Source organism: Heptranchias perlo, chromosome 8 (genome assembly GCF_035084215.1).
Source record: "Heptranchias perlo isolate sHepPer1 chromosome 8, sHepPer1.hap1, whole genome shotgun sequence".
NCBI lineage: Eukaryota > Metazoa > Chordata > Chondrichthyes > Hexanchiformes > Hexanchidae > Heptranchias > Heptranchias perlo.
This window is the reverse complement of record NC_090332.1, coordinates 57,784,287-57,810,374: the sequence shown is the minus strand read 5'-3', so window position 1 is coordinate 57,810,374 and position 26,088 is coordinate 57,784,287. Positions and strand designations below refer to the sequence as shown.

The 26,088-nt window shown below is 43.7% G+C and overlaps 1 protein-coding gene across 2 annotated transcripts in view; it reads left to right on the top strand.

Moving 5' to 3' along the window:
* The window catches only part of fndc1 (fibronectin type III domain containing 1), a 331,091-nt gene that overhangs the window by 184,183 nt on the left and 120,820 nt on the right, over window positions 1–26,088 (top strand). For both annotated transcript variants that reach the window (XR_010963686.1, XM_067989150.1), the window contains exons 10-15: window positions 13,296–13,403; window positions 15,878–16,066; window positions 20,353–22,293; window positions 24,325–24,443; window positions 24,595–24,706; window positions 25,096–25,473. Coding sequence is in view for 1 of the 2 variants with exons in the window: in XM_067989150.1 (XP_067845251.1) it covers window positions 13,296–13,403; window positions 15,878–16,066; window positions 20,353–22,293; window positions 24,325–24,443; window positions 24,595–24,706; window positions 25,096–25,473 (2,847 nt within the window). In the remaining variant the exon portion in view is untranslated. The remainder of the gene's footprint in view (window positions 1–13,295; window positions 13,404–15,877; window positions 16,067–20,352; window positions 22,294–24,324; window positions 24,444–24,594; window positions 24,707–25,095; window positions 25,474–26,088) is intronic.

Sequence of the window (26,088 nt, the reverse complement as noted above, 5' to 3'; positions counted from 1 at the left end):
GACTGGTTAGATGGGCAGAAAAGTGGCAAATGGAGTTCAATCTGGAGAAGTGTGAGGTAATGCCTTTGGGGAGAGCAAAAAAGGCAAGGGAATACACAATAAATGGGAGGATACTGAGAGGTGTAGAGGAAGTGAAGGACGTTGGAGTGCATGTCCACAGATCCCTGAAGGTAGCAGGACAGGTAGATAAGGTGGTTAAGAAGGCATACGGTGGAATACTTTCCTTTATTAGCCGAGGCATAGAATATAAAAGCAGGGATGTTTTGCTAGGTCTGTATAAAACACTAGTTAGGCCACAGCTTGAGTACTGCGCACAGTTCTGGTCACCACATTACAGGAAGGATGTAATTGCACTAGAGAGGGTGCAGAGGAGATTTACGAGGATGTTGCCAGGACTGGAGAATTTTAGCTATGAGGAAAGATTGGATAGACTGGAGTTGTTTTCCTTGGAACAGAGGAGGCTGAGGGGTGATTTGATTGAGGTGTACAAAATTATGAGGGGCCTAGATAGAGTGGATAGGAAGGTCCTATTTCCCTTAGTGGAGAGGTCAATAACCAGAGGGCATAGATTTAAAGTGATTGGTAGAAGGATTAGAGCGGAAATGAGGGAAAAAATTTTCACCCAGTGGGTGGTGGTGGTCTGGAACTCACTGCCAGAGAGGGTGGTAGAGGCAGAAACCCTCAACTCATTTAAAAAAAAAACCTGGATGTGCACCTGTAGAGCCGTGACCTGCAGGGCCACGGACCAAATGCGGGAAAGTGGGATTAGGCTGGGTGGCTCGTTTCTCAGCCGACGCAGACATGATGGGCTGAATGGCCTCCTTCTGTGCTGTAAATTTTCTATGATTCACACTTTTCTGCGTTAAATTTCTTCTGCCATGTGTGTGCCCATTTCACCAGTCTATGTTCTTCTGAAGTCTGTTACTATCCTCCTCACTTTTCACTGCATTTCCAAGTTTTGTGTCATCTGCAAACTTTGAAAGCATGCCCTGTACACCCAAGTCCAGGTCATTAATATATATCAAAAAGAGCAGTGGTCCTAATACTGACCCCCTGGGGGACACCACTGTATACTTCCCTCCAGTCTGAAAAACAACCGTTCACCACTACTGGTCGAAGGTTGTTTTTGTGACTGGAAGCCTGTGGCCAGTGGGGTACCACAGGGATCTGTGCTGGGGCCCTTGCTGTTTGTGGTCTACATTAACGACTTGGATATGAATGTAAAAGGTATGATCAGTAAGTTCGCTGATGATACAAAAATTGGTAGGGTGGCAAATAGCGAGGAGGATAGCCTCAGTCTGCAGGACGATATAGATGGGTTGGTCAGATGGGCGGAACAGTGGCAAATGGAATTTAACCCGGAAAAGTGCGAGGTGATGCACTTTGGAGGGACTGACAAGGCAAGGGACTACACAATGAATGGGAAGACCCTAGGCAAGACAGAGGGTCAGAGGGATCTTGGTGTGCAAGTTCACAGATCCTTGAAGGCGGCGGAACAGGTAGATAAGGTGGTAAAGAAGGCATATGGGATACTTGCCTTTATTAGCCGAGGCATAGAATATAAGGGCAAGGAGGTTATGATGGAGCTGTATAAAACACTGGTTAGGCCACAGCTGGAGTACTGTGTGCAGTTCTGGTCGCCGCACTACAGGAAGGATGTGATCGCTTTGGAGAGGGTGCAGAGGAGATTCACCAGGATGTTACCAGGGCTGGAGCGCTTCAGCTATGAAGAGAGACTGGGAAGATTGGGTTTGTTTTCCTTGGAGCAGAGGAGGCTGAGGGGGGACATGATTGAGGTGTACAAAATTATGAGGGGCATAGATAGGATGGATACTAAGGAGCTTTTTCCCTTTGTTGAGGGTTCTATAACAAGGGGGCATAGATTCAAGGTAAAAGGCGGGAGGTTTAGAGGGGATTTGAGAAAGAACTTTTTCACCCAGAGGGTGGTTGGAGTCTGGAACTCACTGCCTGAGAGGGTTGTGGAGGCAGGAACCCTCACAACATTCAAGAAGCATTTGGATGAGCACTTGAAATGCCATAGCATACAAGGCTACGGACCAAATGCTGGAATATGGGATTAGAGTAGACAGGGCTGATGGCCGGCACGGACACGATGGGCCGAAGGGCCTCTATCCGTGCTGTATAACTCTATGACTCTATGACTCTACTCTCTGCTTTCTGTCCCTTAACCAATTTCATATCAACGCAGCCACTTTAATCCCATGGGCTTTTATTTTGATAAATTTATTATGTGGAACTTTATCAAACATCTTTTGAAATTCCATATACACATCAATTGCACTACCATCACCAACCCTCTCTGTTGCTTCATCAAAGGGCTCAATCAAGTTAGTCAAACATGATATCCCTTCAACAAATTCATGCTGGCTTTCATTTATTAACCAATATTGTTCCAACTGCCAATTAATTTTGTCCCTGATTATTGTCTCATTATTTCAACACCACCAACATTAGGCTGACTGGCCTGTGATTGCCGGGTTTATCGCTCTCCCCTTTATGAACAGGGGTGTAACATTTGCAATCTTCCAGTCCTCTGGCACCATCCCCATATCTATAGAGCATTGGAAGATTGTGGCTTGAGCCTCCACAATTTCCACCCTTACTTCCTTCAGCAACCTAGGATGCATCCCATCTGGACTGGGCGACATTTCTACATTGAGCACTGCCAACCTTTTAATTACCTCCTTTTTACCAGGGTTCAGGGTAAGCACATTCCTTATAAAGTGAAGGGCAAGGCTGGTAGAAGTAGGGAACCTTGGATGACTCGGGAGATTGAGGCCCTCGTCAAAAAGAAGAAGGAGGCATATGACATGCATAGGCAGCTGGGATCAAGTGGATCCCTTGAAGAGTATAGAGATTGCCGGAGTAGAGTTAAGAGAGAAATCAGGAGGGCAAAAAGGGGACATGAGATTGCTTTGGCAGATCAGGCAAAGGAGAATCCAAAGAGCTTCTACAAATACATAAAGGGCAAAAGAGTAACTAGGGAGAGAGTAGGGCCTCTTAAGGATCAACAAGGTCATCTATGTGCAGAACCACAAGAGATGGGTGAGATCCTAAATGAATATTTCACATCGGTATTTACGGTTGAGAAAGGCATGGATGTTAGGGAACTTGGGGAAATAAATAGTGATGTCTTGAGGAGTGTACATATTACAGAGAGGGAGGTGCTGGAAGTCTTGACGCGCATCAAGGTAGATAAATCTCCGGGACCTGATGAAATGTATCCCAGGACGTTATGGGAGGTTAGGGAGGAAATTGCGGGTCCCCTAGCAGAGATATTTAAATCATCGACAGCAACAGGTGAGGTGCCTGAAGATTGGAGGGTAGCAAATGTTGTGTCTTTGTTTAAGAAGGGCGGCAGGGAAAAGCCTGGGAACTACAAACCGGTGAGCCTGACATCTGTCATGGGTAAGTTGTTCGAGGGTATTCTGAGAGACAGGATCTACAGGCATTTGGAGAGGCAGGGACTGATTAGGAACAGTCAGCATGGTTTTGTGAGTGGAAAATCATCTCACGAATTTGATTGAGTTTTTTGAAGGGATAACCAAGAAGATAGATGAGGGGTGTGCAGTAGACGTGGTCTACATGGACTTTAGCAAAGCCTTTGACAAGGTACCGCATGGTAGGTTGTTACATAAGGTTAAATCTCACGGGATCCAAGGTGAGGTAGCCAATTGGATACAAAATTGGATTGACGACAGAAGACAGAGGGTGGTTGTAGAGGGTTGTTTTTCAAACTGGAGGCCTGTGACCAGCGGTGTACCTCAGGGATCGGTGCTGGGTCCGCTGTTATTTGTTATTTATATTAATGATTTGGCTGAAAATTTAGGAGGCATGGTTAGTAAGTTTGCAGATGACACCAAGATTGGTGGCATTGTGGACAGTGAAGAAGGTTATCTAGGATTGCAACGGGATCTTGATAAATTGGGCCAGTGGGCCGATGAATGGCAGATGGAGTTTAATTTAGATAAATGTGAGGTGATGCATTTTGGCAGATCGAATCGGGCCAGGACCTACTCCATTAATGGTAGGGCGTTGGGGAGAGTTATAGAACAAAGAGATCGAGGAGTACAGGTTCATAGCTCCTTGAAAGTGGAGTCACAGGTGGATAGGGTGGTGAAGAAGGCATTTTCAGCATGCTTGGTTTCATTGGTCAGAACATTGAATACAGGAGTTGGGATGTCTTGTTGAAGTTGTACAAGACATTAGTAAGGCCACACTTGGAATACTGTGTACAGTTCTGGTCACCCTATTATAGAAAGGATATTATTAAACTGGAAAGAGTGCAGAAAAGATTTACTAGGATGCTACCGGGACTTGATGGTTTGACTTATAGGGAGAGGTTGGATAGACTGAGACTTTTTTCCCTGGAGAGTAGGAGGTTAAGGGGTGATCTTATAGAAATCTATAAAATAATGAGGGGCATAGATAAGGTAGATAGTCAAAATCTTTTCCCAAAGGTAGGGGAGTCTATAACGAGGGGGCATAGATTTAAGGTGAGAGGGGAGAGATACAAAAGGGTCCAGAGGGGCAATTTTTTCACTCAAAGGGTGGTGAGTGTCTGGAACGAGCTGCCAGTGGCAGTAGTAGAGGCGGGTACAATTTTGTCTTTTAAAAAGCATTTGGACAGTTACATGGGTAAGATAGGTATAGAGGGATATGGGCCAAGTGCAGGCAATTGGGACTAGCTTAATGGTATAAACTGGGCGGCATGGACATGTTGGGCCGAAGGGCCTGTTTCCATGTTGTAAATTTCTATGATTCTATAGTATCATAATATGTACAGCACAGAAGGAGGCCATTCGGCCCATCATGCCTGTGCCGGCTCTTTGAAAGAGCTATCCAATTAGTCCCACTCCCTGCTCCCTGAGGCCTAACCAGTGTTTTATAAAGGTTTAGCATAACTTCCTTGCTTTTATACTCTATGCCACTACTAATAAAGCCCAGGATCCCATATGCTTTTTTAACAGCCTTCTCAACTTGTCCTGCCACCTTCAAAGATTTGTGTACATGCACCCCAAATCTCTCTGTTCCTGTACCAACTTTAAAATTGTACCATTTAGTGTACATTGCCTCTCTTCATTCTTCCTACCATTCTTCATACTTCTCTGCGTTAAATTTTATCTGCTATGTGTCTGCCCATTTCACCAGTCTGTCTATGGCCTCCTGAAGTCTGTTACTATCCTCCACATTGTTTACTCCATTCCCGAGTTTTGTGTTATCTGCAAACTTTGAAATTATCCCCTGTATACCCAATTCCAGGTGATTAATAAATATCAAAAAGAGCAGTGGTCCTAATACCGACCCCTGGGGAACACCACTGTATACTTCCCTCCAGTCTGAAAAACAACAGTTCATCACTACTCTCTGCTTTCTGTCCCTTAGCCAATTTTGTATCCATGCTGCCACTGTCCTTCTAATCCCATGCGTTTTAATTTTTGCCTACACGTCTATCGTGTGGCACTTTATCAAATGACTTTTGAAAGTTCATATACACAACATCAACTGCACTACCCTCATCAACCCTCTGTTACTTCATCAAAGAACTCAATCAAGTTAGTCAAACATGATTTCCCTTGAACATTATCTATTTTTATCCTATCCAATTGCTCTGCTACCTCCTTTTACTGTGACATTGGCAGCATCCTCTTTAGTGACGACAGATGCAAAGTACTTACTAGTACCTCAGCCATGCCCTTTGCCTCCACAAGAAGATCACCTTTTTGGTCCTGATTTGGCCACACCCTTCCTTTGACTACCCTTTTACTGTTTTTATGTTTATAAAAGATTTTTGGTTCCTTTTTATGTTACCCGCTAATCAATTCTCATATATTCTCTTTGCCCCTCTTATTCAGTTCTCCTCTGTACTTTCTGTATTCAGTTTGGTTCCCTACGGAATTATGAACCTGACATTTGTCATAAGTCTCCTTTTTCTGTTTCACTTTAATCTCTATATCTTTAGTCATCCAGGGAGCTCTAGCTTTGGATGCTCTTCCTTTCCTCCTTGTGGGAATGTGTCACGTTTGTACCCATCCTCTTTTAAGGTCTCCCATTGCTCATTTATTGTTTTACCTGCCAACCTTTGTTTCCAGTCCACCTGGGTCAGATCCCTTTTCAACTCACTGAAATTAGTGCTCTTCTGGTCGAGTACTTTCACATTTGATTTTTCCTTGTACTTTACCATAACTACTCTAAACTTAATATGATCATAACCAGCTCTAAAACTAATGTGAAACATGCTCCACTTGCCCCATATCATTCTCCAGAACTAGCTCCAGCACTGCTTCCTTCCTCGTTGGGCTGGAAACTTACTGATTAAGTGAGTTTTCTTATACACATTTCAGGAATTCCTCCCCCTCTTTGCCTTTACACTGTTATTTTCCCAGTCTATATTGGGTAATTGAAGTCCCCCATTATCACTACTCTATAGTTCTTGCATTTTTCTGTAATTTGCCTTTAAATTTGCACCTCCATCTCCTTCCCACTATTTGGTGGCCTATACTATATACCCAGCAGCGTAATAGCTCCTCTATTGTGCCTTAATTCTAATCAAATACATTGTGTCTTTGAAACCTCAAGTACATCATCCCTTTCCAGTACTGTAACACTATCTTTGATCAATACTGCCTCCCCCATTTTTTTTCCTTCCCTATCTTTCCTGAATGCCCTGTCACCAGGAATATTACGTTCCCAATCCTCCTTGTTTGAGCCAGGTCTCTGTTATTGCCACTACATCATAATCTTATGTGATAATTTGTGCCTGCATCTCACCAACCTTATTTACCACGTTCTGTGCATTTACGCATATGTACTAATCTGCCTCGCATTTTCCTCCTGTCCTATCCTGCCTATTTCTGAACTACTCTATATTCTAATGCTGTTTATTTCTTTTAGTCCTCTGTGTACCTTGTTTCTCTACTCTATTGCTTCATCTTGGTGTCCTTCGCCCTGCCAAATTGGTTTAAACCCTCACCCATAAGTACTGGTTAACCTACCCATGAGGACAAAAGTCCCAGCCCTGTTGAGACGCAACCCATCCATCTTGTACAGGTCCCTCCTGCCTCAGAACTGGTTTCAATGCCCCAGGAATCTGAAGCCTTCCCTCCTTCACCATTTCTCCAGCTATGCGTTAACCTGTCTTATCTTACTGTTCCTATACTCACTATCACGTGGCACTGGGAGTAAGCCAGAGATTACCACCCATGAGGCCCTGCTCTTCAATTCTTACCTAGTTCCTGAAGCTCTGTCTGTAGGACCTCAACCTTTTTCCTTCCTATGTTGTTAGTTCCAATATGAACCATGACTTCTGGCTGTTTCCCTTCCCCCGCAGAATGTTCTGCACCCTCTCCGTGATATCCTTTACCCTGGCACCAGAGGAGCAACTCGCCATGTGGGATTCACGGCGGCAGTTGCAGAAACGCCTGTCTATCCCCCGACTATCGAATCCCCTATGACCACTGCATTTCTATACTTCGCTGTGCCCCCCTGTGCAGTGGGGCTGTCACCCTCACCTTCAGTACTGAAAACTGGTTTGCGTGTACTTCACTCCCAGAAGATTCCTGCACTGTGTGCCTCTTCCTACCCTGCTAGTTGGGGACGTACTTACTATCCTCCTGAACTGTCTGTGGCTGTGGGTTGACCACCTCCTGAAGCAGGCAATCTAGCAAATTTTTAGCCTCCCGTGTGTTTTGCAGCCGGCTGCTCAAACTCAGAAACTTTGTGCTCAAGCAGCAGAGGCACTTCCTGCACACGTGATTTTCCACGACACACAAAGCATCCTCGAGTTCCCACATGGCACAGAAATTGCAGGTAACAGGTCTCAGCTGTCCCATCATTGTACTTAAAGTCTATTTACTTATGTTTTATACAACGAGAGTGTAGCACACTCAAACCAGTTTTCAGTACTGAAGGGTGACAAACCTCGGGGGAGTGCAATCTGGAGCACATCCTTGGTCCAAACGTGGACAAAAGAGCTGAATTCCAATGGGTAAGGTGAGAGTGACTGCCCTTGACGCCAAGGCAGCATTTGACCGAGTATGGCACCAAGGAGCCCCAGTAAAATTGAAGTCAATGAGAATCAGGGAGAAAACTCTCCACTGGCTGGAGTCATACCTGGCACAAAGGAAGATGGCAGTGGTAGTTGGAGGCCAATCATCTTAGCTGCAGGACATTGCTTCAGGAGTTCCTCAGGGCAATGTCCCAGGCCCAACCATCTTCAGCTTTTTCATCAATTACCACCTCTTCAGCATAAGGTCAGAAATGGGGATGTTCGCTGATGATTGCACAGTGTTCAGTTCCATTCACAACCCCTCAGATAATGAAGCAGTCCATGCTCACATGCAGCAAGCTGGACATCATCCAGGCTTGGGCTGATAAGTGGCAAATAACATTCGTGCCAGGCAATGACCATCTCCAACAAGAGAGAGTCTAACCACCTCCCCTTGACATTCAATGACATTACAATCACTGAATTCCCCACCATCAACATCCTGGGGGGTCATCATTGACTAGGAACTTAACTGGACCAACCACATAAACACTGTGGCTGCAGGAGCAGGTCAGAGGCTGGGTATTCTGCGGCGAGTGACTCACCTCCTGACTCCCCAAAGCCTATCCACCATCTACAAGGCACAAGTCAGGAGTGTGATGGAATACTCTCCACTTGCCTGGATGAGTACAGCTCCAACAACACTCAAGAAGCTCAAACAACATCCAAGACAAGGCAGCCACTTGATTGGCACCCCATCCACCACCCTAAACATTCACTCCCTTCACCACCGGTGCACTGTGGCTGCAATGTGTACCATCCACAGGATGCACTGCAGCAACTCGCCAAGGCTTCTTCGACAGGCACCTCCCAAACCCGCGACCTCTACCACCTAAAAGGACAAGAGCAGCAGGCATATGGGACCAGCACCACTTGCACGTTCCCCTCCAAGTCACTCACCGTCCCAACTTGGAAATATATCACCGTTCCTTCATAGTCACTGGGTCAAAATCCTGGAACTCCCTACCTAACAGCACTGTGGGAGAACCTTCACCACACGGAATGCAGCGGTTCAAGAAGGCAGCTCACCACCACCTTCTCGAGGGCAATTATGGATGGGCAATAAATGCTGGCCTTGCCAGCGAGGCCCACATCCTATGAACAAATTTAAAAAAACATCCACATCACCGTGGGGCAAATGACTGCACAGGGGGCACATCAAAGTGTAGAAATGCAGTGGTCATAGGGAATTCAATAGTCAGGGAGATAGACAGGTGTTTCTGCAAATGCCAACATGAGTCAAGCAAGACAAGTTGCCAGGTTAAAGGAGGGGTCAATAACAGAATCTATTTTGTTTGAATTAAGGAACAATAGAGGAGCTAGTACGCTACTGGGTGTATAATATAGGCCACCAAATAGTGGGAAGGAGATAGTGATGCAAATTTGCAGGCAAATTTCAGGAAGGTGCAAGAACTATAGAGTAGTGATAATGGGGGACTTCAATTATCCCAATATAGACTGGGACAGTAACCGTGTAAAGGACAAAGACGGGGAGGAATTCCTGAAATGTGTTGGAGAACTTTCTGGAACAGTTTGTTTCCATCCCAACCAGGAAGGAAGCAGTGCTGGATCTAGTTTTGGGGAATGAAGCGGAGCAGGTGGAGCATGTTTCAGTGGGGGAGCACTTGGGGAACAATGATCATAATATCATCAGGTTTAGAATAGTTACAGTCACAATCAAATGTGAAAATGAGCACTGGAGGAGGGCTGATTTCAGTGAGTTAAAAAGGGATCTTGCCTTGATGGATTGGAATCATAAATTGGTAGGCAAAATAGTAAATGAACAATGGGAGGCCTTCAAGGAGGAGTTGGTTCAGGTACAGAGTAGATACATTCCCTGGAGGGGGAAAAGCAGGGCATCCAAAGCTAGAGCTCCCTGGATGACTAAAGATTAAAGACTAGAGATTAAAATGAAACAAAAAAAGGTGGCTCATGATGAATGTAAGGTTCATAATACGGTAGAGAACCAGGCTGAATACAGAAAGTACAGAGGAGATCTAAAAAAGGGAATAAGAGGGGCAAAGAGAGAGGATGAGAATAGATTATCAGTTAATATAAAAGGGAACCCAAAAGTCTTGTATAAACATATAAATAGTAAAAGGGTAGCCAAAGGAAGGGTTGGACCAATTAGGGACAAAAATGGAGATCTTGTAGAGACAGACTGCATGGCTGAGATACTAAATGAATACTTTGCTTCCATCTTCACTAGAGAAGAGGATGCTGCCATTGTAGCAGTAAAGGAGGAGGTAACAGCGATATTGGATAGGGTAAAGAGAAAGTACTTAAAAGATTGGCAATACTCAAAATAGAAAAATCACCCGGTTCAGATAGGAGGCATCCTAGGTTACTGAGGAAAGTAAGGTTGAAATTTGTGGAGGCTCTGGCCACAATCTCCCAATCCTCTTAGATAAAAGCAGGTGAAGAAAAAAAGTCATCTGGACGTGATAGTGTATAGGTCTCTAAAGGTTCGTGAGCAATGCCGTGATACGATAGATGGCGCAAATAAAGTTTTGGGGTGCATTTGTAGGACAAGTGACTACAAGACAAAGTATATTATTTTGTCGTTGTACAAGACCTTGGTCAGGCCTCATTTGGAATACTGTTGTCCAGTTTTGGTCGTCTCACATGGTGGGTGACATTGAGGCTTTGGATAGGGTGCAGAGGAGGGGCACTAGACTAATACTCAGCTTAAAGCATCTTAGTTATCAAGAAGGGCTAAAATAGCTGGGACTCTACACTTGAGAAGCATAGACCTAGGGATGATCTGATTGAGGTTTGTAAAACGATGAGGGAATAGATTGTGTTCCAGTTGACAGTTTGTTCCAATTAAATACATTAGGGAGGACCAGGGGTCACAATTTTAAGTTGTACAAAATCAGATCTAGGTTAAATGTTAGCAGATGGTTCCTTTCCAAGAGGCGAGTGGACCTCTGGAACAGCTGCCGGCTCGTGCGGATGCCGATTCGCTGAATTCCTTCAAACGTGAGCTGGACCTGTTTCTGGCTGAGACAGAAATCACCTCTTACAAAAGGTAGGTAATGTAATGCACAGAAATCAGGGCCAGGGCGATCTCTTGGACTCGTTTGGATCGCCAAAGGGGTCAGAGAGGAAATTTTCAGATTTTTTTCTCCCAAATTGGCTGGGGTTTTTTGCCTCTCACGGGAGATGACATGGTGTGGGAGTGGAGAGTGTATAATGTGATGCACAAGGTATCACAGTTGTGTGGGACAGGCTGGATGCACTAGAGGGTCTTTTCCTGTCCATCATTGTTCGTATATGGGGATGATGCCAGAGGACTGGGGGATTGCAAATGTTACACCCCTGTTAGGCCAGTCAGCCTAACGTCGGTGGTGGGAAACTTTTAGAGACAATAATCCGGGACAAAATTAATTGGCACTTGGAAAAATATGGGCTAATAAATGAAAGTCAGCACAGATTTGTTAAAGAAAACTCGTGTTTGACTAACTTGATTGAGCTATTTGATGAAGTAACAGAGAGGCTTGATGAGGGTAGTGCAGTTGATGTTTACATTAATTTTTAAAAGGCATTTGATAAAGTACCACACAATAGACTTGTTAGCAAAATTAAAGCCCATGGGATTAAAGGGGCCGTGGCAGCATGGATACAAAATTGGTTAAGGGGCAGAGAGTAGTGGTGAACAATTATTTTTCAGACTGGAGGGAGGTATACAGTATTGGGACCATTGCTCTTTTTAATATATCTTAACAAACTGGACTTGGGTATAGAGGGTATAATTTCAAAGTTTGCAGGTGATACGAAACTCGGAAATGTAGTAAACGATGTGAAGGATAGTAGCAGACTTCAGGAGGACATAGACTAGTGAAGTGGGCAGACATATGGCAGATGAAATTTAACAGCGAAGTGTGAATTGATACATTTTGGTAGAAAGACTAAGCAGAGGCAATACAAACTAAATGGTGCAATTTTAAAGGGGGTGCAGGAACAGAGAGACCTGGAGGTTCACATACACAAGACTTTGAAGGTGGCAGGACAAGTTGAGCAGGCTGTTTTTTTTTAAAAAAGCATATGGGGGAATCCTGGGCTTTATTAATAGAGGCACAGAGTACAAAAACAAGGAAGTTATGCTAAACCATTATAAAACACTGGAGTATTGTGTTCAATTCTGGGCACCACGCTTTAGGAAGGAAGTCAAGGCCTTAGAGAGGGTGCAGAAGAGATTTACTAGAATGATAACCGTGATAAGGGACTTCAGTTATGAGGAGAGACTGGAGAAGCTGGAGTTGTCCTCCTTAGAATAGAGAAGGTTAAGGGGAGATTTAATAGAGGCGTTCAAATTCATGAAAGGTTTTGACAGAGTAAATAAGGAGAAACCGTTTCCAGTGGCAGAAGGGTCGGTAACCAGAGGATACAGATTTAAGGTGATCAGCAAAAGAGCCAGAGGAAACATGAGGAAATTTTTTTATGCAGCGAGTTGTAATGATCTGGAATGCACTGCCTGAAAGCGTGGTGGAAGCAGATTCAATAGTGACTTTCAAAAGGGAATTGGATAAATACTTGAAGGGAAAAATTTACAGGGCTATGGGGAAAGAGCAGGGGAATGGGACTAATTAGATAGCTGTTTCAAAGAGCTGGCACAGGCACGATGGGCCGAATAGCCTCCTCTTGTGCTGTACCGACTATGACACTTTTTTTAAATATATATATACACGCACATTTCTAATGTATATATGTTTTAATTTAGTACCCCCTTAAATTCTGTTTATTAATTATTTATTTACATGTAATTAAATTTTATTTACTTAAAATGTGCCACTCTCCCCATTTGCTGTTCTTCTGTTTAAATTAATTAGAACCTCCTCCCCCCCCCCCCCCCCCACTCACCAAATTACCGTCTTCACTCTGCTTAGCAACTCACTCCGTTTAGCGATTCACCCAGCTCTGTCCTCACTCAGCTGTACTCGAGCTCTTTTGCTTTTGCAGAAATCTCTCTGATGCCGATGCCCTTCTACACCCCTTCTTTCCCCCCTTCCCCTTCTTTCCCCCCTTCCCTCCCACCCCCCCTTCTTCACTTAAGCTAAGTTAAATTTCAGTTTGAGAACAACACAATACTACTTACCCATTACTTATTGTGAATTCCCACCCTCACTAATTTTTTTTCGGTTTTAATGAAAGAAGGTTAATGAGTGGGAAAGTTTTTGCCCTGTTCTTTGTGGTAATTATCCCTCTTACTGACTTTCAAATGCAGTTCCTACTTCCAGCCCTGAGAACTTTGAGGTGAAGCCATTAGGTGAAAAAGGAACCGCAGTGACTGCATCCTGGGACCCTCCTAGTGACTCCAAGGGAAAGGTCACAGGTAGATTTTTCATTGGTAATGTTAAAATCAGTGAATGACACCCAATTGTATCCCTTTCTGCTTTACAAGATGATGTACAAAGAGATGAAAAGTGAATCTTTGTTATATTACATCAAGTGGAATCCTCACCATGGAGATGAGAGCAGTTGTTACTGTACATCCAGTCTAGTAGGTTCATGCCTTATATTTGTTACTGTTTCTCGGAAATGTAACTCAGTTACTGCCGAAGTGTTCACAAGATCATGTGAATAGAAAGTTGAACAATCTCCAAGAAAATGTAGCTAAATATAAACTTTTCCCAGAAAACAAAATTAAGGAGAGAGCATTAGCAGGATGTTCACCTGCACAGCCAGACTAAGCCAGTGCTGGTGGGTATCAATGCTAAAATACTTCTGTTTCCATTGATACTTCAAAACCATTGACAATGTAAACATATTTTAACCTGTGGAGAGCAAAGAAGTGGTTTATCTATTTGTTTTATTATTGCCATATATGACATTCCTGAAATGATGCCATATGTTACCAGCATACGTACATCAATGCGCTAGTCTGAAATGCATCTCTCAACTGTTTCAATGAACGTGTTAACCCAGTAACACCTCAACTAAATAACGGAAGGAGGAATTTCAGATGAACGCCTTGACATTTGTACATTGGTGTAATTTCAGGGCCTATACCAGGACAGTACTACTGAAGGAACTGGAAACTATGCCACCAATTTCAGAAAGATACTCCTGCTAGTTATCAAAATGCATTCGTCCCTTTACTTGCTTTCATGGGCTCATTAGCTCCAATGAAAGTGGGTGAAAGTCTCTCAATGAGAGTACAGATCGAAGAATCGAGCCCAGAGGTTAGGTGGCCGTGCTCTGATCTGCCCTCCTGTCAAGCGAGACTCCATGCTAGGGGTAGAATTTCCCAATTTTGGCACCGAAGTGTCATGTCATATTAGAGCTGACAGAAAATATACAGTATATTCAATATACAATGCCCTCCCATAATAGAGTCTGCCAACATTCCCCGTCAATGTACACAGGTCAATAATGGTCACTTGGGCGAGGTACTGGTGCGTGCCTGCTGTTTGTAGGACCATACCCAGTAACACCTTCAGGAGAGGAAGGAAGGGGAGAAAATTGGCAGAACAAATTGGCGAGATAAAGATTATGTTCTTTAAATATAACCATTACTGTTCACCAAAATAATATATTAATTTATTTGCATTTAAATCTATGTTTTAATAAATGTATAATTATACTGATGATCTAAATGTCATTATATATTCACTATGTCATGAATATTCAGTTAAATGTGTTACCTTAGAATTACATGAATAAAAATGGAAAACTCTTGTGGAGAAATATCAAGGTCATAAGGCATTATTTTGCAGAAGTTAAGGTAATTGTTTTAATTTAATCTATTTTTTTGACATATACCAGTTAATATATATTAATGGCCCAGAATTTGCTGTAGCCAGTCAACGAACAGCACCCACAGTTAGTTAGACTTGCCCTTGCCCATTTAATATCCATGAGATTGTGCACTGCAAGTTGCTATAAGCGGGGAGATGGATTCGGCGTGGCGCCCTCTACAGGGCATCTGTGAATGGGGCAAGCAACTATATCTCCTTAACCAAGATTGATGGATTGTTAAATGAACAGCACAGAGTCTGAACAAGGAAGTGTAAGTTAAAATAGTGAATTCAGTGTCAAATCAGGTACAGAAACAGAAATAAAAAAACAAAGAAAAATAGGATTAAGAGAGAGAGAAAAAAGAGACAGAAAGGAAAAGTTAAAGAAGATTTAATTTTTTTTTAATATCTCCAATAACAATTAAAACCTGAAGGAATGAGACTCCACACTTGTAATAGTTAATTTTCAATGCCAGAGAGGTTGTTTGGCAGTAATTTATACTTATCACGCCATTAAAAAGGATATTTAGACTGAAATGGACAAGCCCTAGCTGTCCGTGGCGACTTTAGTTCTTATCTACTACGTAAGTAGAGGAACTTCACGCCGTTCAATGCATTTGAATGGTGAGCCAGACAGCAAGACGCCGTTTCGCAAAGGTAATGGCGGAGCACCGCATCTTGGACAGCAACTTCCGGATTTTTCCATTTAACTGCGCGTCTGCCCTTGCCTGAAGTTGCTGTGCGATTTGCGCATAAATAACAGTGAGCACCGGTAGCCTCACTGTTATTTTGACAACAAATTCTGGACCAATAGTTCTATAAATGCAATTGTTCTTTGTTTATTTAGTATGTTTTCTATCTAGTTGGTTGTAGGTTCCATGGACCGGGTCAGTGCATCCTGTCTTAATACCATCTCATTTTGTAACAGACTCTGGTTGTTATGTAGTGCATTGCTAATCAGTAAACATTAGCTATGCACCCTGTGATTCGTTCTTCCCATACAGTCCCTCCACTGGAAAAAGAGTTGTTTTCAGTTGTCTCCTTCCAACCATCTGCCAAATCATTTCAGAATACATTGTTTCATACGCCCCGGCTCTCAAACCATTCGGAGCAAAGGCTATTACTTTTACTGGGGACGTTACAACTGCCATAGTTGATGATCTGCAGCCTGGGGAGCGCTATGTTTTCAAAATCCGAGCAGCAAATCGGAGAGGACAAGGTCCTCAGTCTAAAACCCTCAGTATCGCTATGCCAAAAAGTAAGCATTGTACTCCCTTGTGATGTGACCTTTTATCAGCTCCAAGCTTGTCACTAGCTTGATGACATTCTTTAGCTGCTTTGCAAGTTCTATCTGAACACAGTCCATCACAACTAACGTTGCACTTAAAATCTCAGACCCTCTTATTTGGGCCATGAAATTATACCATGGGTATTAAATTATGAACGATTAATGTATTTACTACTAGGCTAGTGCCTCCGCTAAGGAAAGAGACATTTCAGGCGAAAGTGCCAAATAATTGTACGCTAATGTGTTATTCCTGGTTATACTTTGATACAAGAATGGAATTTAAGCAACAAGGGGGGTAGATTGTCAACTGGCCACATGGGTATCAATCCAGAGTAGTGGATCTATGTTATAGAAACCGCTGTTGTCTAAAATACGAAAACAGAAAAAGTTGGAAACACACAGGTCAGTCAACATCTGTAAAGCAGTAAGACAGATTAATGCTTGGGGTGTTTTCTCTCTATAGATGCTGACTGACCTGCATGTTTCTAGCATTTTCTATTTTTGTAGGGTGTGGCTATTTTCCTTTTGGAAAAGGTGTGGGTCGCTTAGTAGCTTCAATGTGCGACATAGTGAGTCATGCTTAAAAGGGAAAAGGGCTAAGGACTAATGGGATAGATTTTATGAATTATGGGCTATGGTAACTTAGTGGTTATATTGTTGGACTTGTAATTCGGAGAACGTGAGCTCAAATCCCACCATGGCAGTTTGAGAATTTGAATTCAGTTTAAAAAATGTAGCAAACCCTTCAAGTTGTATCATATCCTTCAAAAAGAAGGCTCATCACCATATTCTTAGGGCAACTAGGGATGAGCAACAACTGCTGGCCATGCTAGCAACGCCCACATCATGAGAATAAATACTAATTAAATTAACTCCTGGTGTAGAACTTCAGGCTCAAGGGAGTGCATATTGGAATTTGGATGATGAGGTCAATGTCTTTGCATGATTTCAAACCCATTAGCTCTATTCTGGGAGCACTCATTTGTAACATCTGACCCAGTAAGTTTCTGCGTGTACATGTTTAATAGTACAAGTAATTGCTTTGCTCTGCCTGAGTTTTAGTTTGATTACAAACATAAGGCAGAAAACCACAGAGTAGTAAGAACAGAATCAGAATTCCTACCCTTTTGTATTTTCTGTAGTTTATAATCATGGGAGCCCGGCTCCAACCCGCCCACTTCCGGGTTCCCCACAGACGCGCCGACGTGCGCGCGCAGCCCCCGCATGTGGGACTCCCGCAGGCAATTAAAGCCGGCGGGGTGCCACTTAAAGTATTTATTCTGCTATTTCAGGTCGTTAACAGACCTGATTAAGGGAATATTTTAGGAGGGGTGGGATTTTAGAAACAACTGGGACTGTTTCCCGTACTGGGGGAAATGGACGTGTTGCAGCCATCAGCCTGTGGCAGCTGCAAAGGTCCATTTGACAGGTGGTGGGGGGGGGGGGGGGGAGACCCTCACTCATTGCAGGAGGCCACTCTGTCACTTTGGACAAAGTTTGGCCTCCACCACCCTCCTCCTAATTATCAAATTCACAAACTTGCACACTTACCCCAGTGTCCAGACACATGTACCTACCTTGCGGACCCCCTCAGATGTACATCTTCTGGATGGGGGCCGCCGTAGCTGCAGTCATGACCTCCTCGGAGGGCGAACAGCATCACCAGCCTCGCCGGCCACGCCGTCCACCTCTGACACGTGGAGCTTCACAACACAGTGCTTTGACACATCCACCTGCACAGCAGGAGGGAGGGCAACCGCAGAGAGAGATGCTTCGCAGAGGGCACTACCCTTGTCACAGGGTCCACAGACCGAGGCTCAGCTTCCTGGACCTCTCTGAGCAGCAGTGCACATGGAGGCTCAGAGTCACTCGACATGTAGTCGTGGACATCTGCAGCCTCCTTCATGCCGAGCTGCTCCCGGCTGGCCCGAGCACCATCTTCTTACCTGTCGCTGTCAAAGTCACCACTGCCCTCAAGAACTTCTCCTCCGCATCCTTCCAGGGTGCCACCGGGGACATCGCCGACGTCTCTCAGTCGTCTGCACAAAAGAGCCCTGCAAATACACCTACACCCACTCTGCAGTGACACAATGGGTGGCATCAGGTGTGGGTCTTCATTGTGATCCTCAGGAAAGGGCATTATTGCACAAACCAGACAAGATTCGCAAAGACGTGGCAGTAGTGATGCCAATATAATATGTGATATGAGTTGGTCAGAAATTAAATATAAGAAAAAACCATGACAAACCCTCAAACACCCTTGTGCATCCCCTTCATGCTCACGACATGTTTGCCTTACGCTTCCTACTGCACATATCTGATGCATGCCCTGTGGCTGCAGCACAGGTAGTGGCAGGTTGAGTGAGGCTGACTGTGAAAGAGATGCATAAGAGGGTGAGTATGAGATAGATCCATGAGATTGTCTGAGGATTGGGTTGAGTGGTAGTGGCAGGATGAGTACTGGCGAGGTGAGTAAGTGCAGGTAAGATGAGGATGAGGTTTGAGTGGGTGTGAGGGGTGATGTGACAGAGTAGTGTTGGCAGTGCAGAAGGAGATGTGGGGTGGGGGCGGTGATGTGGCAGATGGAGTGTAGGGGAATGAGTAAGTGTACTCACTTTGGCTGACCTACTTACGTCATTGCAGCGCCTCCTGCACTGCATGCAGGTGGGCGATATGTTGGTGGTGCAGGTGACCTCCTCTGCCACCTCGAGCCAGGCCTTGGTGGCAGAGGCAGGTCGCTTCCTCCCACCCGCCGTGGGGGAAGATCTCTGTCCCCCCCCCCTTCCTCCTCCTCCTCACCCCATCCAATGATACCTGGAGTGAGGCATCATTAAACCTGGGAGCAGCCTTCCCCCTGGGCTGCTCCATGCTGTAATTTTTCCTATTTGTTGCAGCATCAGTCAGTGGAGGACTGCCCCTTTAAATAGAGCTCCTCCAGCTGACAGACCTTACTGCGTATGCGCAGTCCGCCCGACACGCAGCTCAGCTGCGGGGAACCTGGAAGACCAGGTAAGTGGATCCAATTAGGCTGCTATCGCGCACGGGGCAGACTGATTTCACCGGGCGCGTTACCCAGTCGCCCCCCCCGCCGCGAACTCGCAGCCCTCCTAATATCGAGCCCATGGTTGCCAATAATGCGATGATTGGTGCCTGAAGCACTGGTGAGCATCAAGCAGCAACTCCCTGCATTATGGGATGCTGAAGCTTGTTCAGTGCCCCATTTGCCTCGTGCTGTTCTTTGGCCTATAATGAATAATCAATGAAAGGGTTCATTTTGCCCCAAACCAATTCTTTGTGCCAAAAAATGGCAGCACTGTAAGAGCAGCTAGCAGCTCTTCCATTGCTGCTGGTGCCTGACATTTCAGCTCTCTCCACCACCACCCCCTCCCACCCCACCATCCCCAACCCCATGATGATCCCAATGCATCATGCTATGTGTCGGGCGCCATCAATGCATTTATAAATGAACTGAGCTCATTATATCTTGTGAGGTTGGCATATTTGGCCACAGGCACATGCAGCATTTCAGGAGCAGTGTATCCAGTGGTGCTACACCAGGATGTCATTATGCATCCATGTGCTGCTAGTTACCAGAGGGGGTGGACATTATAAATGGTTCAACAACTAATTGGATGCATATCTGCAGAGAGAAAGGGCTGAGGAGTAATTTAAGACAAATAGGTGGATTTGATCCATCAGAAGTTGGCAAGCTTATTTGTTCTAAGGATCTCTTACTGTTTACATTTCTCTGTTCTCATGAAAACTAAGCTTAAATGCATTCTAAGTTGGAAAGAAACAGTTATCGGTAGAAGAGGTAAACATTTAAGTTGTTGGCAGTCCTTTGCCCGCAGTTTGTTGAGAGGCACAGCCTACTAACAGATTAAATAAATCACTGTCCTCATCTTCCCCTCCTGATTTTATAAGTTACCATTCATGTTGACTCAAACAACTGCAATCATTTTAATTGGCTATTCTGTGCAACATTAGTTGTCATTTTCTGTGTATTACTTGCTGCACTACTTCTCAGAGTTTCCAGCCTGTTCTGTTTGAATGCTTGCTTGGCTTTCCAGTTTTAAAAAAAGGATTAAAAGGAAGCAGTCTCTTTGATCATATGATAGAGCACGGCTATTAAAAGATATTAAAAACTTTCAAGAGTAATCAGCTGCTTTTATTTTCATTTCAAAAGCAGCTCATATGTTTTGTTTTACAGGAAAGTAGCATTTATACTGAACAATTTGCTCTGGTTTTCTTGGTAGCTGGCAATATTGCTACAACTTACCATCATAGGACCCATGACAAATCTCAAACTTCTCCAGCATCTGAGTCGTCTTCAGCCTCCAAGTCCTTACCCAAAATACCTTTATCACGCTTGCCATCTTCTTCATCTGTTTCTAAACCTGTCTCTGTTTCCAGATCAAACACGAGAAAAGCTTCCTCTCCCTTTCCTTACTCCCGCTCACCACCATCACAGCCACCTGATTCTGATACCATGCCAGCTCAAAACTTGCCTTTCTCTTCCTCCTCCTTAATCCCTCCTTCCTCTCCCTCAACTCCATCAAAACATTCAGCTACAAACTCAAGGAGAAATGGTCAACTGTTACCTAGAACGAGATCTACCTCTTCTGCAATCGCATCCAACAGATATCCAACTCAGCTAAGAATACCTAATTCCAAAGCAAGTCTTAGAAAACAAATTGCTTCTGGCTCGTCACCTGCTCTGACACAAAATGAAACAAAAGAACCAAATCGAGATCAGTCCAAACTTCTGACTTCATCAACTTTCCCATCTACGAGATCATCTTCTGTGTATTCAGAGGAGGACAAAGAAGAGAAAGATGAAACTGTAGAGGAAGAAGAGGAGGAGGAGAAAGCCGAAGAGGAAGACAAAAAAAAAGAGAATCCCATTTTTATTAAGTTGAAGCAATCTTATCGTAATTCGATGCTGAATAGACAGTCTTTAAGTTCCCAGTCACCAAAGTCATTCTCTGTGCCTAATCCTAGATTGACATGGCCATCATCAAGAACTTCAAATTCACGTACTTCTCACACAAATGTACCTGCAACTTCCCTGACTTGGCCTAGTTCTACTAGACAAAGGGTGATCTCTGATCCTGATAAAAAGCCAGTTTCCACATTTGTTTCAAAGCAGTTTAACCCTTCATCACACTCATCTTCACAAAGAAATCCTGTCTCAGGATCCAGTTTTGTTAACACCAGACTTGTGTTCGAGACTGAAAAAAACACATTTTCTACTTCTGTTTCACCACGATCTAATCCTTCTTCTGTCTTATCGTCTTCAACATCATTAGGAAGTTATCGCAGATCTTCATGGGCAGATCCTCACACACACTCCAGTAATAGCAAGGTACTATCTAGTGCTGATAGAAAGCGAATTTCCTATTCTTCCTCTGAAAGAAAACCAACTTCCTCCAGCAGTTCCTCTCAGCCCCTTCCATCTTCATCAGTTCAACCTTCCTCTACACCCTCAGAAAATTCAGATAAATTTTCACTATTAAATCCTAGTTCAGGTTCTAGTTTCTCTAATATCAGGCTGACATCTGGTGCTGAAAGAAAACCTGTTTCCTCTCAGTCTCGTCCTTCCTCAGTCAAGTCCTCCTCTTCTGTATCTTCAGAAGGCTCACGTTCATTTTTGCCAACAAAACGTCTTTCTGCTTCCCATTTTGCCAATGCTAGAATACCTGATGGTAAAAGTAAACCATTTTCCTCTTCAGTACCATTCCGATCGACCTCCTCTTCATCAGCGTTATCCTCTTCCACTTTACAAGGACACTCCCGTTCAACCGACCTAACAAATTCCTACTCAAACCCCAATAGTGCTAACAGAGAGCTTGGAACTAGTCCTCCGACAAAACCAGTTATCTCTTCTTTTATAGCTCAGTCTATCCCTTCATTATCTGTTCTGTCGTCTTCTGCATCCTCAAAACACTCCAGACAACAATCATCTTCACTTCCTTCAGGCTCCAGAGAAACAGCTGGAAGACTACCAGTTTCTTCTCCATTCTCTCCATCCTTATCACACCTTTCTACGTCACAGCCCCTTTCCCCGTCTTCACCATCTTCACCTCGACACCGTTTCCCAGGGATCAGAACACGGTTTCCCTCCAGGACAATTATCACAGGAGAGCTTTTGCGTGGAGGAAGGTTTCGGCAATTTGGGAAGTCTAACCCTGAACAATGTAAGTATTTGTAAAATAAAAACAGGAAATACTTGAAACACTCAGCAGGTCAGGCAGCATCAGTGGAGAGAGAAACGGTTAATGTTTCAGGTCAGTGACCTTTCATCAGAACTGGAAGATGTTAGAGATTAACAGATTTTAAGCAAGTACAGAGCTAGAGAAAAGTGGCGGTGAGGAAAGTAAGAACAAAGAGATAGGGTGAGGGCAGAAGTGACTAAATGACAAATGGGATGATGGTGCAAGGCAAAAGGGGGCGATAATGGGACAAGTATAGAAACAAAAGATGGGCCAGAGGAGGTGTAAATGGTTACAGCAGAATAGTAGAGGGGGAGGCAAGCATGAAAAATCTAGCAAAGTGGAGAAGGTTCCCGTGGCCCGGGAATGTGGCAGAGAAAGGTAGGTAGATCCCAAGGGTACGGACCACTCCGCTGCTCATGTACCGATAAGGGATCCCCACCCCAAGCACCAGCCCACACCTCCTCCTCTATTACCAGCACCTGTTGTCCAAGAGAAAATGGGAGCAGTGGTTAAGATCTAAAGTTGTTAAACTCAATGTTAAGGCCGGAAGGCTGTAAAGTGCCTTGTAGAAAGATGAGGTGCTGTTCTTCGAGCTTGCATTGAGCTTTTTTGGAACGGTGTAGAAGGCTAAGAAGAGAGGTCAGAGTGGGAGTGGGTTAGAGAAATAAAGTGGTAAGCGACTGGAAGCTCAGGGTCACGCTTGCAGACTGAACGGAAGTGTGCAGCAAAGTGATCACCCAATTTGCGTTTGGTCTCCCCAATGTAGAGGAGACCGCATCATGAAACGTTAACTCTTTCTCTCTCCACAGATGCTGCCTGACCTGGTGAGTATTGCAGATTTGCAGCAGCTGCAGTATTTTTCTTTTGTTTAGGTGTTTATAAAGGTTTATTGGAATCTGTGTTCCAGTCTTGATATGGAGTCATGTAACTTTTTTTGTTTTCTTTTTTGAGGGGGTGCTATTGTTTTGGTTTGTAGTTTGTTTATACAAAAACAAAAGTAGATGACTATTGTCTGCAAAATCATCAGACAACCAATTGTAATTGAAGCATTTGAAGAATTCAGCAGAACAGGAAGATGTAAAAGAAGAGAGGATGTGAAAGGGGGGCCCTTAAAATACAAGCTTTTACGGCAGCTCAGGGAGTGGATAGTTGCTGTGTTTCATGATTGAAATGGTGCAAGATGAAAGAAGGCATGCTAAGGAGATCAGCTCACACAAGAACCAGACCACTCTCACTCGCCATTATGACACCACTGTAGCTGCAAGTCCTGGTACAACTACCGTGCAATTGTCTCTGCAGGTTCTGAGTTATAAAAATGGTGTTACAAATGCAGCAACCATATTCCCTTGAGTATAGAAGATTAAGGGGTGATCTAATTGAGGTGTTTAAGATGATTAAAGGAATTGATAGGGTCGATAGAGAGAAACTATTTCCTCTGGTGGGAGAGTCTGGAACAATGGGGCATAAACTTAAAATTAGAGCAAGGCCTTTTGGGGGTGATGTCAGAAAGCACTTCCTAGCATAAAGGGTAGTGGAAATCTGGAACTCTCCTCCAAAAAGCTGTTGAGGCTCGGTCAATTGAAAATTTCAAAACTGAGATTGCTAGATACTTGTTAGGCAAGGGTATTAAGGGTTACGGAACCAAGGCGTGTAGATGGAGTTAAGATACAGATCAGCCATGATCTAATTGAATGGCTCAAGGGCCCTCTCCTGTTCCTATGATCCTGTTTTGTGCACATCAATATCCCACAAACAACAATGCTGAATGATCAGCTCAATTCAGGTAAACTTGGAATCTGTAACCGAGCACGTCCTGTTACATTTCCAGACCATGCATAAGACTAGGGTCAGGTGTAGGCAACAAGAAGTATTTCATTATTTTTTTCATAAAATAAAGAAACTCTATTCCAAATGACTATTGAAAAAATTGAGACAAGACCCATATTACATATAGATTTTAAACAATTATTATCACTTGTATTTATTGTATTGAAATATTGTGTCAAATCACAGGGAAAAATGGGAGACCAAACTTAACAGCTGACAGAGGGAGCAAAGTTTCACCCAGCAGAGCCAGTACTGAAAAGGCAACTGGGCGTAGAGTCATCGCTGGACCTCAGAACACTAAATGGGTTGAGTATTCCTTGTACAACTGGATCATGTTAATGTCAAATCATCAATGGTCAGAGGCAAATACAAGGCTAATCAATTTAAAAAGCACTCTCTTCAGCTCATGAGATGTAGGCTGCTGTTGTGACTGACTAGTTTGTTACTTCAAAACAGATTGTAGATCTTGATCGAGGAATACTGATGAACCCTGAAGGACAAATCCTCCAAGATACAGAGGGAAAGCCTCTCCAAATACAACTGGGAGCAGATGGACGTACTATACTAGGTTTGTGCAATTCCAGTAGAGCCCCTTTAGGATAAATTTTGGCTTGCAAAAGAAAAATTAGATCCTAATTGAAAATTATTAAGATATCTATTGATGCTTAATAGATACGTCAACACTGAATACAAGAAAGAAAAAATTGCCACTGATTTTTGCTGTAGAATTGAGACTTTCCACACTTACCACCTTTGCTTTATGTAATCTGTTATAGATTCATTTTCATAATCTTGGAAATGAGTCCTGGTCCGAGTCTCAGGAGTTTTTGCATCTGGAGTATTTAATTTTGTAATATTGTCATTTGATTTTTATACAGCATTCTGGTGACAGTATGATATTTAGCTATTCGAGAACTTGCACTAAAAAGACTGGCACTTTTCTGTCCACTTTTAAAGATCGACAAGGAACCCCGATCCTGAGTCCTGATGGTTTACCTCTGTTTGGACATGGGCGAGATAGTAAGCCTTTAGTTGGCCCAAAAGTTAAGCCAATTTTATCAGTAGGTGGCAAGCCCATTATTGGATTAATCCGGCAACTAGAAACGACAGTTGCGCCTACTACAACTACCACAACCATGACTACTACTACCACAACCATGACTACTACCACAACCATGACTACCATAAGTACCACACCAGAACCAACTACAACAGAGTTAACAACCGAGCCCACTACTGTAGTTCCAACATGCCGCACAGGCAGTATTGTAAGATTGAATGAAGATGGTTTTCCTGTTCTGGGTCCTGCTAATACTGTTGAATGCTACACTGAAGGTAAGAAGTGTTGGACATTTTGTTTAACCACTATATATGCCGTTTTCAAAATGAAGGGTATATGTCAAATGGTAACTGAAATCAACTTAGTGATTTGTTCCTGAGAATGTAGAAGTTAGTGATACTTGTCTACGATTTGATATCATACTGATATACATATTACTGGTGCAGCTTGGAAAGGACTACTTTGTTGTATATTCTAACAGCATGAACCTCTAACTTTTGGAGCGATAAGAATCTCCATGGGCTGCATCGTGGGCCAAATTTTAATATAAAAATAGAACACAGATTAAGGAAAACAGTAGGATTGTGAACCAGCCCTAATTGAACAGAGAGATTGACATCTAGGAAAGAAATAAGACTAGAAATCTCACCCCGTTCTCACCATGGACAGGAATGATATCTAACAGGTGATCTGCCATCTGTTTCCAGATGTTGCTGCCAAAACTCCAGGGCCTAGAAATTGAATCACGCCGCACTTGTTTTACAGGCATAAAACAGGTGCCTAAGGGTTCAATATGGTGGGCAGCGTATGGTGCACTCATTCTGCGTTGAAAGTACAAGGCCCACCATTTTGGTAAAGGCTCCTGCACAGGCGTCCAGGGCGCGGGCCTG